Source organism: Leptonotus elevatus, chromosome 17 (assembly GCF_054856555.1).
Source record: "Leptonotus elevatus isolate MCC_2025b chromosome 17, RoL_Lele_1.0, whole genome shotgun sequence".
NCBI classification, from domain to species: domain Eukaryota; kingdom Metazoa; phylum Chordata; class Actinopteri; order Syngnathiformes; family Syngnathidae; genus Leptonotus; species Leptonotus elevatus.
The window spans coordinates 11,779,008-11,791,259 of NC_141255.1; the positions used below are offsets into that span (position 1 = coordinate 11,779,008).

The 12,252-nt window shown below is 39.1% G+C and overlaps 2 protein-coding genes across 10 annotated transcripts in view; both read right to left on the minus strand.

Annotated features, from left to right (window-relative positions):
* Positions 1-12,252, minus strand: part of osbpl8 (oxysterol binding protein-like 8) — a 50,778-nt gene that overhangs the window by 20,120 nt on the left and 18,406 nt on the right. For 3 of the 9 annotated variants that reach the window (XM_086059965.1, XM_086059966.1, XM_086059963.1), the window contains 2 exons: positions 9,446-9,482; positions 8,290-8,481 (listed from right to left, as the gene is read on the minus strand). In XM_086059965.1, coding sequence (XP_085916091.1) covers positions 8,290-8,481; positions 9,446-9,482 — 229 coding nt within the window. Of the gene's footprint in view, positions 1-87; positions 457-2,212; positions 2,315-8,289; positions 8,482-9,445; positions 9,483-12,252 lie in introns of those variants that run through there. The other 6 variants (XM_086059967.1, XM_086059964.1, XM_086059969.1 and 3 more) reach the window with 5 other exon arrangements.
* LOC147159900 (general transcription factor II-I repeat domain-containing protein 2B-like) lies at positions 4,719-8,280 on the minus strand. The gene has a single exon (XM_086059972.1). It carries the CDS (start codon positions 6,850-6,852, stop codon positions 5,050-5,052), a length of 1,803 nt encoding a protein of 600 aa, XP_085916098.1. The 5' UTR covers positions 6,853-8,280; the 3' UTR covers positions 4,719-5,049.

The window sequence follows — 12,252 nt, forward strand, 5'->3', positions numbered from 1 at the left end:
AACAAACTAATAATACAAACACGTGTCAATCACAAGGCACAACTAAAAAAATGGACTGACTAACCCTACATCCTTTCTGACACCCACCTGACAGCGAAATGGGTGACAGCTCGTTATAGCCCCCGAAGGAGGCATTGCGGATGAGTTTGCGTCCGTCCGGGTGCGGGGGTCGCAGCGAGGCCGTGCCGCCGCACGTGGAGAACCGGCGACGCCCCAGCAAGCCCTCCTCCTTCATCATGGGGGCCAGCGGGCGATCCCTCGGCGAGCGGGGGGAGGGAGGGACGGACGGGCGGGTGGGGCGTGACGGTAAAGGGGAGTGCTGCTGGTGGTGGCGGCTGAGAAACCCCCAGGGTAGAGGGTGAAAGGGGGGGTCTCGTGCTCCTACGGCGAGCCAAGTAAGAGAACCAAAGCAAGGGAAGACAGAGCAAAAGAGCTCAGAGTGGAGTGCGGTATTTCCTCGATGCTTCCCTCAGCTGACTGCTCCTCCCTCCCTCCCTCTCTCTCTCCCCCACTCTCTCTCTCTCTCTCTCTCTCTCTCTCTCACTCACTCACTCACTCACTCACTCGATTGTGAGCGACGAGGCGCACAGCACTCTGGAAGTACCTCACAGCCCCTCCTACTCAGCCCCCCCCCCCCCCCTTTGGATGGGGAGGAGAGCTGCATCCAAGTTTGACTGATGTGATGGTACGTCGTGTCATTTCTTTATTATTGCACGCTAAAAACATTTCGGTCAAAAATGATCCGATCCTCTACTTGGGTCGATTTGACCCAACTTTGAGTCAAGAAATGGGTCTTTCAGCGTAAAAACAACTCAAATATTGGTCAGATCCTTTACTTGGGTCAAAAAATTGGGTCAATTTGTATAAAACATCCCAGAAAGTTGGGTCAAATTGACCCATAAAGTGGGTTACTTTTTAGAGTGTGTACCTGTCCAGCAAAGAAAGAAAGTGGTCAGCCAGATATGTGTAGTATGACTTCACAGGTATAATGGAACGTATGGTGTTCCACAGGGTTCAAATCCGGGGCCTCTGCTGTTTTCATTATATCTGCTGCCCCTGGGTTTCATCTTTGGGTTTTAAAGTGCTCTATAAATACAGAGTTGAGTGATTGAAGTCAAAGTCCTCACTGCATGATTTGTAATGCCAAGTTGAACAATTGTAGTCCAGCACTATCTAGCTATCTAGTAAAACATAAATACTACAGAGATGGGGAGTACGACACTTTCTGAATTCTATGTGAAGAGAGCCAGATGCGATGAAAAGGCTACTCTCCCTGTTCATTTTGTTCACCAGTAAACCCTATACCTATGTCCTGAATTAGAAAAAATATATATCATTTTATTTTTCAATAAAGAAGGGTTTGGTGAATGCACATAGAAAACTGGTGAATACCTCCAACAAGGTTAAGAACCACTGTCTTAGGCCTACTAGTTACTGTATTTTATTTGGTCACTACACTCTAAAAACAGTTGGGTCAAAAGTAACCCAATTATGGATAAAAAATGGACCGATCCACTTTATGGGTCAATTTGACCCAACATTATGGCTTGTTATATACAAAATGACCCAATTTTTTGACCCAAGTAAAGGATCTGACCAATATTTACAAGTTGTTTTACACTAAAAGACCAATTTCTTGAGTTAAATTTTTTTTAACCCATTTTTGACCTATTTTGACCAACTGTTTATTTTAGAGTGCATAGTGGTACTTGGAGAGCAGTACAAGTATTTTCTGAGGTGGTGCGTGGTGTAAAAAAAAAAATGAAGACCCGCTGGTCTACTGGAAAACGAAGCAGCTTTAAAGGCTCAAAAGTGACCTGGCTTTGACACTGCCACCAAATGGATTACAAGTCAATAACACCATGCGGATTTAGTAATACAAAGACATAGCAAAACAAGTGGTCACATGCAGGTAACCACGTCGACTGCAAAAGCAGACCCTGTAAGCCTCAGGCTTAGCTTTGGAACAAAGAAGCTTTTTGAAAGCCCCCTTCCCCAGCTACAGTCCAATTGCACTCAAGGAACAGGAAGTGTGACATTGGATGATTAATTATATAGAGTGCACCTCCTCCTACTCAACATTCTCATTCTCTCACTATGAGAGGACACTGACATGACGTCAAGGATAAATGTAAACAACAGATGCCTCTTCATATCACTCCTCGTTTTATATCCATATTGCAAGGTTGGAATAATTTCCAAATTGGCTTACTTTAGATCCACACGGCGTCAGCCCAGGCAAGCCTCTAGCCATCCAAGCATAGCCAAGACCCTGCCGCCAGTGTATTCTCCCATCATAGCGTCAAACTGACTTCCACTAGCTTCTCTGTCACCCCCCGAGTCCCTCTTAAGAGCGCTCATTGGATGAGATCGCAGGTAAAAGAAGCAACGCCGCGAAGAGATTGGCCGAGGGCGAGGATAAGGCCGGCCATCCGATCGCACTACCACGCTGTTAACAGGCCATAATCCCAGAAGAAGCTGAACTTAAATCCGCACTGACCCCAGCTGCGCTCTTCTGATGCCTTTGTCGTCTCGCTGTTTACATCAGCCCTTTCTCTGGGTTTTCATCAGCTACCCAATCACATCCACGAGCCACGTCAAACAGCCTTTTCAGGGTTTATTTTTGCTTTGGTGAGTCATAATGCAAGTCCGACCAAGGACGCTTTGGTGGTTAGTGATGATAATGCAGCCACTACACTAACCAAACTCTCCTAACCTGGGGGTGGGGGAAAAACAAGTCAAAGTAAAAAGTATGTAGACACAATATAACATACTCACAGGCTCTTTATCCTCTGCAAAGACCAACTACGTGAAATTAATTTGAACTATTTCTATTAGTTTAACATTTTTTCCACTTTTGTTAACAAGAGTATGAAAACTTAGGAAAAAAATATTGTACATTTAGAACAAATATAAAATTTGTGATTAATCGTGAGTTAACTAGTGAAGTCATGCGATTAATTACGAAAAAATCTAATCTTTTCTTCTTTTTCTTTTTAATTTTTTTCTTTTTTTTTGAAGAAAATATTATTAAAAATAATTGGCAATGAATTTTTTTAAATCATAATTAATCGCATGACTTCACTAGTTAACTCACGATTAATCACAAATTTTATATCTGTTCTAAATGAACAAAACATTTTTTTAGGTTTTCATATTCTTATTAACAAAAGTGGGGACAAATTTTAAACTAAATAGTATAGAAATAGTTAAAATTTTTACGTCTATAGCCGTCAATGGCAGTGAATGAGTTAATAAGATGGCTGATTATGTCGACTGATAATATGCCTTTTCAAATTTTCAAATGAATAAATAATTGGCCAGAATTTAGCCGATTAAACACCGTTATAATCCTACTTTCTTATGGAATAGTAAATGGTCTTCAATAGGTGTGGGCAGTAAAGGACATGCGTACGAAAGGCAAATATTCAAGGCAAAGTGTACTCAACACTATTAGAGCACATTCAAATACTAACACACCAAAGCAATGGATAGAAGAGTCAGTAAATGGATTTTCAAGGCCGGAATAATGATTCCAGGGCATCTGGACTTTCTGGCACCAGCATCAATGCAAGTTATGTGCACACAATTTCGCACACAATTTCGCACACCCACTCGCCACATTCTGTCTCAGACGCTTGGAAGACATCATCAGAGGAGCTCATGTACTCACGATAATTCCACTGTCCAATGATAGAATTGTGCAGTCATTTAGATTCCATTATGAATCCAATATATCACTTAACGTGTACTAGAAAGCATTTCACTGTATTTCCTTCAAGTTGCATTCTCTAAAGAGAAAGAACTAGATTGCTTATGTTTGAAATTATTCACACATAACATGATTTATTTAGAGACAATCATTTTCACCCTGTGACTAAAAAACATTTTGCAAAATTAAATTAAAAAAACAAACATTTTAAAAGTATATTTGGAACAATTTACAATAAAAATTAGATTGTAAAATAATAGTGCTTGCTTCAGTATATTTTGTTTTTATTAATTTAAAAAAAATGCACATTCGTGATTAAGTATATCAGCGCTCACTTATTACTTACTGTGTGATTGTAAATAATTGTATCACACTGATTAATTACAATGATGACGTTTTAAGATTAAAATAGTTTACATGAATAATTATGAGTTTAATTGTACTTAATATATATAAATCTAATATATATGCATTGTGGGAAAATTTGCAGTTGTCAAAACAAATGACAAATCTCAACCTCCAGACAGCCACTAACAAATGCAATCCACAAGAGGGCGTACTTATACAACAATAGGGCACAGTGGAAAAAGTAGAATTAAATTATTTATTTATTTTTCAAAATAAAAGTGTCATAAATCATGTTAGGTTTTAAATGGCACCTTATAAGGTAAGGAGGAGCACAATGTAATGAGCAGCAGAGAGGCATGCATGCTTCAAACCACTTTAAGAGGAATGAGTCATTGTTTCTGGCAAGGTGTCTACAGCAGGGGTGGGCAATTATTTTTTCCATGGGGCCACATGAGAAACAGAAAATATTGTGGAGGGCCGGGTCAAAAGGCTTAACTCAATTCTACATAATATTAATTGTAATTGTATTTTTTAATTGTATTTTTTTGATAAAAAGTAGCAAATAGCATTATTTTTGACAAGCTGGTAACAGTATGTTATGATTAAGCAATGAAAAAATGAGTTTGCCTTACAAAAAAATGTTTATTCAGATTTTCCCAAGACAATGTTAAATAAAATGTGAACACTTTTAACATTTGTGACTCATTATATTGATCATTTTCAGTCAAATTCACAACAAATCACATTTTGAGTTTCACATTTAGTACTGTTGGAAAGAGATTCTTAGCTTTCTAAAGACATCACAATATTGTCTTGTACTCTAAATATCAAGCAAGATACATCATATTATAATGACTGTCACTGAACTGTGACTTTGAGAAAAAGGCCTCCAAAGAAAGTGTTCCATTCACTGCTAATTGGTGCCTTTACATGCCAACATTTGTAGTCTAACCACCTCATTTGGTGTTTTTCAGTTCTTTTTTTCTTGTTCAGTGTGAGAAATCTAGTCTCTGTTGGGCTTTAACAAGTGCATCAAAGTCAGGTTGAATGTCTGAGGTGGAGATGCGAAGCAAAGCTGACAGATGATCATCAGTGAGAGAGGATCTATACCTGGATTTGGTAAACTTCTTTACTGAGAATGTTTGTTCACATATGTAGGTAGAGCCAAAGAGAACCAACATCTTCTGAGCAAGTCTCCTCATGTTTGGAAAGTTCTCCTTCTTGAGAGAAGAGTAAAAACCCAGCAGTGATCCTGACTTAAACTGCTCTGCCAGTACTGCATCAGACTGCAGGTCAATGAGTTCTAGCTGAACATCACTGGGTACATGATACACACTGCAGGTAAAGGGAGAGGAAATCATGCACATTTCATCCTCGATTGTTCTGAGGTCTTCAAAGCGCCTTGAAAACTCACCATGCAGTGCTCCTAACATGGATGAGTACCTGCGGAGGTGATCAGCTGAAGGTGTAACTTCTTTCAGGGTTTGCATGTGAGTGAGAGTGTTGCTCTCCAGTTGGCTTGAAAGAAACTGTATCTTTCTCATGAAAGCTTTCACCAGGCTGTGCATTTCATGAACAAAAAGGCCCTTGCCTTGCAGTTTGGTATTCAGTTCATTCATCAGTGCAGTCACATCAACAGCAAATGCAAAATCTGCCATCCAGTCCTCATCTGAGAGCTCTGGGATGTCTTTGCCTTTTTTCTCACAAAACTCTTGAATCTCTGCTTTTAGGTCCCAAACTCTTTTTAGCACTTTGCCCAGGCTGAGCCATCTGACAGCTGTCTGGTAGCTGATGTCACTATGCTCACTCTCATGCTCCTCCAAAAGTGCAACAAACTGTCTGTGATTCAATGCTCGTGCCCTGATGAAGTTTACTATTTTAGTCACAACATCAATAACATGGTTAATTTTTAGCACTGACTTGCACAACACATGCTGGTGTATAATACAATGCAAAAATACCAATTTCTGGTCTGCGTCAATTTCACTCACTTTATCTTGCATACGTTTCAAAAGACCGACATTTTTCCCTGTAAGATTCGGACAACCGTCCGTTGTGACACCTGCCAGTCTGTCCCATTTCAGTCCCAGTGTGTCCATGCACGCATTTACCTCCGTGAACAGATCACTCCCTGTCGTTGTCCCTTTCATTGGCCGCATTGCAGCCAGCTCCTCCGTGATCTTAAAGTCCGTTATCCCACGAACAAACACGAGTAACTGGGCTGTGTCACGGACATCACAGCTCTCGTCCAAAGCCAAGGAGAAAAAGTCAAAACTTGCCACTTCACTTTCCAGCTGAAGCTTCAGGTTTCCCGCGATGTCCTCAATCCTCCGGGTCACGGTTCGCCGGGAAAGCGGGACTTGCTCAAATGCTTCTTTTTTTTCAGGGCATATTAGTGCTGCAGAGTCCACCAAGCACTCTTTCACAAACCCCCCCTCTGAGAATGGCTTACAGTTTTTAGCGATTTTGTGGGATATCACTAAGCTGGTCTTGGTTGCTGCATCCCTGGATCCGTGAAGCTTGGTAAAAAAGCCTTGCTGCTTTTGTAGCTTAGCTAGCAACACCTCCGATGTCCGTCCCCTCTCAGCATCACTCAAGTTTTTGTACTTCTCTATGTGTTGTGTCTCATAATGCCGACTCAAATTATAATCCTTGAACACAGCGATCTGCTCTCCACAAACTAAACACACGGCTTTACCTCCGACTTCTGTAAATAAATGCTTAGCAGTCCATTTTTTGTTGAAAACCCTGCATTCAGCATCTACCTTTCTTTTTTTAGCATGTGTAGACATTTTTCAGGGCTAAAGTCGTCTTGTCAATGATGCGCACGTCTTGATTGACGTATCGCGTCATTGTACGTGAATGAAATGCAACTTCAAAATAAAAGCAATGTAGCTTTAGTCCATGCATGAGGTAAAATTAGAAAATATGTTTATTTTGTAATTCCCTATTAACCTTACACGGGCCGGTGAGAGTCAAGCAAAGGGCCGTATGTGGCCCGGGGGCCGTACAATGCCCAGGTCTGGTCTACAGGGTTAAAAAAATAATAATTGAAAAAAAAAGACAACAGCACAGCCTAGCAGCTGGGCGCCAAAATGAGGTCTGTTTAAGGTTAAGTGCTTCATAAATAAAGCGCAGGCAATGTTTAGATGTCCTTTTGTGGTTTATGCACTGCGGAAGGTGACACGAGAGTGACTGAGAGTGTCTCATGAAAGCGTGCCATATATTGACTTACAAATACATATGTAGTTTGTATAGTAGTACTATTTTGGAAAATAATAGCTAAAAATATACTTTATAAATGTACATATACATATCCACCAAGGAGGTTGTATTTTATATATATTTTAATTTAACTGAAGGTTCTCATTTAGTTTGAGTGATTTGTAGGTGATTGATTTCATAAATAGACAATATTAACTACTGGAATAGCTAACTAATAACAAAAAATTCTCATAGGGTTTCACACACCTACAGTTGACAAATATTACCTCATTCACTGCCATATATTTATAATTTTTTTTAAAAAAGATGATTAAAAATTAGGTTCTAAATGTACAATAAAAAAATTCTAGGTTTTCATACCCTTGTTAACAAAAGTGAGATTTTTTTTTTAACTAATAGAAATAGTTAAAAGGAATTTTTGACGTTTATAGCTGTCAATGGCTGTGAATGAATTAAAAAAAGAAGAAAAGATTAAAAATTCGGGGCGTCGGGCGATTAAAGTTTTTCATACTCTTGTTAACAAAAGTGGAGAAAAAAAATTAAACTAATAGAAATAGTTCAAATAAATTTTTGACGTTTATAGCCGTCAATGGCAGTGAATGAGTTAACGGCATGTAACTACGGTTCAAGTCAAATTCAGGAAGAATTCACAGATTAAGTCCTAAAAAAAACTCAATTCCATTTAAAAAAAACACCAGTTTTAAAAACTATATCTAAAATCTAAATTCAAATAAAAATCACATAAGTCATGGATTAATTTAATTGGAAAACATTTTTAAATATCCCTTAAATTTTAAAATTGGGGTAATTATTATTGATACAAAGAATATTTTGGGCAAAATTGCAATTTGAGTGACAATTCCGAATTAAAAATAAATTAAATGTTTTTTTTTATAATGATGAAAAATGTGTAACTAAAATCAATGTTGAGTAAAATTGGACTCTACCGTGAGGAAGAAATGATTACCGTTATTTATCAAGGAAGAGGAAAGTCCCAAGCATACCGTGGCTGTAGCTGACACCCGGGCTGAGTGAAGACGGAGAGGTGATATGTTCGCGGTTGGGTGTTTGGAGGACTGCCTCCTTGTCCTTGTCCTTGTCCTTGTCTTTGTCCTTGTCCCGTTCCTTCACCTGGCGCTGGCTCATCCTGCCTGGCGTCAGAAAGACGGCGTCATCACCGGACACTATGGCTGCTGCTGCAAAGACAGAAATGCACAATCCATTACTTTCACTGACATTCATTGACGGCTACAGACGTCAAAAATTCATTTGAACTATTTCTATTAGTTTCATTTTTTTTTCAAGAGTATGAAAACCTAGGAAAATGTTTTATTGTACATTTACAACAGATGTAAAATTGTTGATTAATCTTAAATTAACTAGTAGGTCATGTGATTAATTACAATTAAAATTTTAATCGCCTGACGCCCCTAATTTTTAATAATCTTTTCTTTTTTTCTTTTATTGCGTCATGCGATTATTTTTTTTACATGACCTACTAGTTAATTTAAGATTAATCAAAAATTTTATATCTGTTGTAAATGTACAATAAAACTTTTTCCTAGGTTTTCATACTCATAATCACCTAATGCCACAAATTAAAAAAATATATAAAAAATTTAAATTAGGGGCGTCAGACGATAATTTTTTAAAAAATTGTAATAATCGCATAACTTCAATAGTTAACTCGTGATTAATCACAAATTTTATATCTGTTCTAAATGCACAATAAAAAAAGAACTAAATGTACAACAAAAGTGGAACTAATAGAAATAGTTCAAATGAATTTTTGACGTCTAAAGCCGTCAATGGCAGTGAATGAGTTAAGGTCTTTTCACCCGATGTCCATTGGAGGTCTGGCGTGTATTGATTCAAGCGATTAATTGAGACAGCGTGTCAATTAGGGGTTGACTTTATTTGTACCATTTTTTGAAGTGCACAGGTTGGTATCTGTCATAGTAACGACAATTGACACAGCGTTTTTGTCTTATCTTTCTCTAAGCAATTATTTGTGGCGTTGCATCTATTAAAATGATTTGTACTATAATATAAATCAAGTTAAATAATTGCATGTGTATAGCATTGCTGTATCTGCAGATTTTATATTTTAACCTGGCCCCATGAGTCTCATTGCAATATAAAAAAAGGTGAGTGGCTTACCAGAGGTGGCATGGAGCTCTCTCAACTCTGCAGGGTGCTAGCAGGTGCAGAAAAAAAAAAGAAAAGAAGCAAAAGCAGGACAGAAGGAGGCGGAGAAACAGAAGAAGGGGAAATTGGAGCGCATGAAAGAGAAAGAGATGGATCAAGTGTGGAGGAAAGTAAGATGAAAACAGTGAGGGGGAATCCTCCATGCGTTGTCGGCCGGATGACGGCGGCGGCATTTTGCGTGCAGTGGCCATCAGCGGCAGGAGGAGAAACCGCAGCCAACGATTGCAACCAAAAGACACACACAAAAAAAGAAAACAAAATGGAAAAACTGACATTAGTTCAACGAAATTATAAACAAGAGGACATATAATTTGACATGGCGATGGACCGTGAAATGAGGAAATGGGGACTAAATGTATAAAATTAGTGGATCTCATACAGCCGAAATTAACACATTCACTGCCATTGACGGCTATGGACGTCAAAAATTCATTTGAACTATTTCTATTAGTTTAACATATTTTCCACTTTTATTTACAAGAGTATGAAAATCTATAATTTTTTTATTGTACATTTAGAACTGATATTACATTTGTGATTAATTGTGAGTCTATTGAAGTCATGCGATTAATTACAATAAAAAAAAATAATCGCCTGACGCAATTTAAAGAAAAAAAGAAAGAAAAGATTATAAAAAATTAGGGGTGTCAGGCGATTAAATTTTGTAATCGTAATCAATCGCATGACTTCACAAGTTAACTCCCAATCCCAAATTTTATATCTGTTCTAAATGTACAATAAACATTTTTTGTCTAGGTTGTCATACTCTTGTTAACAAAAGTGTAAACAGAAGCACGGCAGCTCTGAATGCCAACGATTCCACTCCGATTCCTCCGTTAATCAGGAAGCAGCCCCCGAGTTGCTACGATATGATTGGACCCCAAAGTCTTTCGAGCCACTCGCTGAGAGGATCAAGCCACCCTGAGGGGTCTTTAGAGTAGTGTTGTTCCGATGCTGATACCGGTATCGGGAGAGGCCCCGATACTGCATTAAAGCAGTGGTATCGGCATCAGCAAGTACTAACAAGTGACATGCCGATACCATTATTTCTGACGGTAATACAGGACTTTGGATGCAGCATCTTGTGTCTTGCTTGCTGAGCCAAGATTTCCTATTGGCCCTTGAATGCTCTGAACCAATGACAGGGCAACTTTTTCATGTTTAAAAAAAACAACAACTAGGTATCGGTCTGGTATCGGTCCGGTATCGGCCGATACTGCAAAATTGGGTATTGGAATCAGTATCGGGGGCAACAAAACAGTTTCGGAACAACACTAGCTTAGAGAACAATAAATTGAAAGGATTACGATAGAACTGTCAAAATGAATCGATTGTCAAATTAATTGACAATTATTTTAATAATCGATTAATGGATTTGGAGCAATTTTTTTATTTAACTCTTTGACTGCCAAGCATTTTCAGAAAAGAGAACATGTGGGTGCCAGCTGATTTAGAGCATTTTGACTGATCTTTCACGGTCCACAGTTTGGACTATGGAAACACAGATACTACCAAATGAAAGACTGAACTCTCATCTTTCATCAGAAAAAAAAAATTAGTTACTACCTTATTCCGTTTTTCAGTAATCAACAATAGAAAATAGGTTAGTTTCACCCAAATGCTCTGTTTTGGACCAAAATACGGAGAAATCAAGCTTTTAGTGAAACGATATTATTTCATGCACTCTAGTGAATTTGACACCTTTTTTTTTCCATGAATGATGCCACAAACACCTAAATAGTGCTTTACTTATGTAAAACACTACCACCAACAATGAAAAAGTGTTTTTTGATAGCAAAATACGTTTATTTACATTCAACAGTGTAACAATTTGACAAAACAATTTGGCAAACTATTTACAAATGTGTGCAACTGTGGTACTATTTACAATTGTGTGGATGTTTCAACTACACAGTTTTTCTTTTTGTGAGGTATATTGTGTAAAACTCCCCTGCGTGCAAGGGGACGCAGCAGGATTTGCACCACAGATTAGTTTCACTGCGATTGCCCCTTCGCGTGCACTTTCTTGCCGGCCTTTTTTTCCGGGGAGTAGCAGGTATATACTGCAGTGTGTGTTTGGCCATGTTGCCATCAAGTATACTCTCAGGATCATGATACGGTGACCTGGTGTTACGTCTGGCTTCCTCATGTCCTTCGGTTCCTATACCGGGTGGTAAGAGATGTTCTGATCCATCTTATCCACTCCATTCATGGTGGCATCGTAGTCCAGAACCAGTGTCTTCTCCGTGATCAGACTGTACCCGCTCCTCCGATGAATATGCATTGGACTCGGGGTACTCTTCATCGTCCGATTGAACGTCCGCCTGTGCAGAAGTGCTCGTTTTCCGGCGTTAGCATCGCTAGCCGGTGAGGCTTTACGACGCGATCGAAGCCGCCGTTTCAACGCTTCCAACTTCGGCGTCAACCTCGGAGTCACCATCATCATCATCAATGTGCTCTTTAGCATTGGTCGATGCTTTTCGTCTTTGAAAAAAATGCTCAAGCGTGAGCTGCTTGCAACCGGTCGCTATTTTCGCTTCCTCAGCCATTCTCCGCTCAACACTCTAGCTCCGCCTCACGTCTTCTACTGACGCCTACCCGATCTTGTCCAAAGAGAGTCATCGCTGCCATCTAGTGCCCAAAAATAGGCATTATACTAACTCGACCTGCTTGATACTTTTCAGCACAGCTTGCCAAGGCTTTCCCAAAAAAAAACATAGTGAACGTCTTTTAACGTCTTTGGCGGCACTCATTTGGAT

Coding starts and splice junctions, on each gene's coding strand:
- LOC147159900 (XM_086059972.1), bottom strand. CDS start 6,852: ATGTCTACACATGCTAAAAAAAGAAAGGTAGATGCTGAATGCAGGGTT.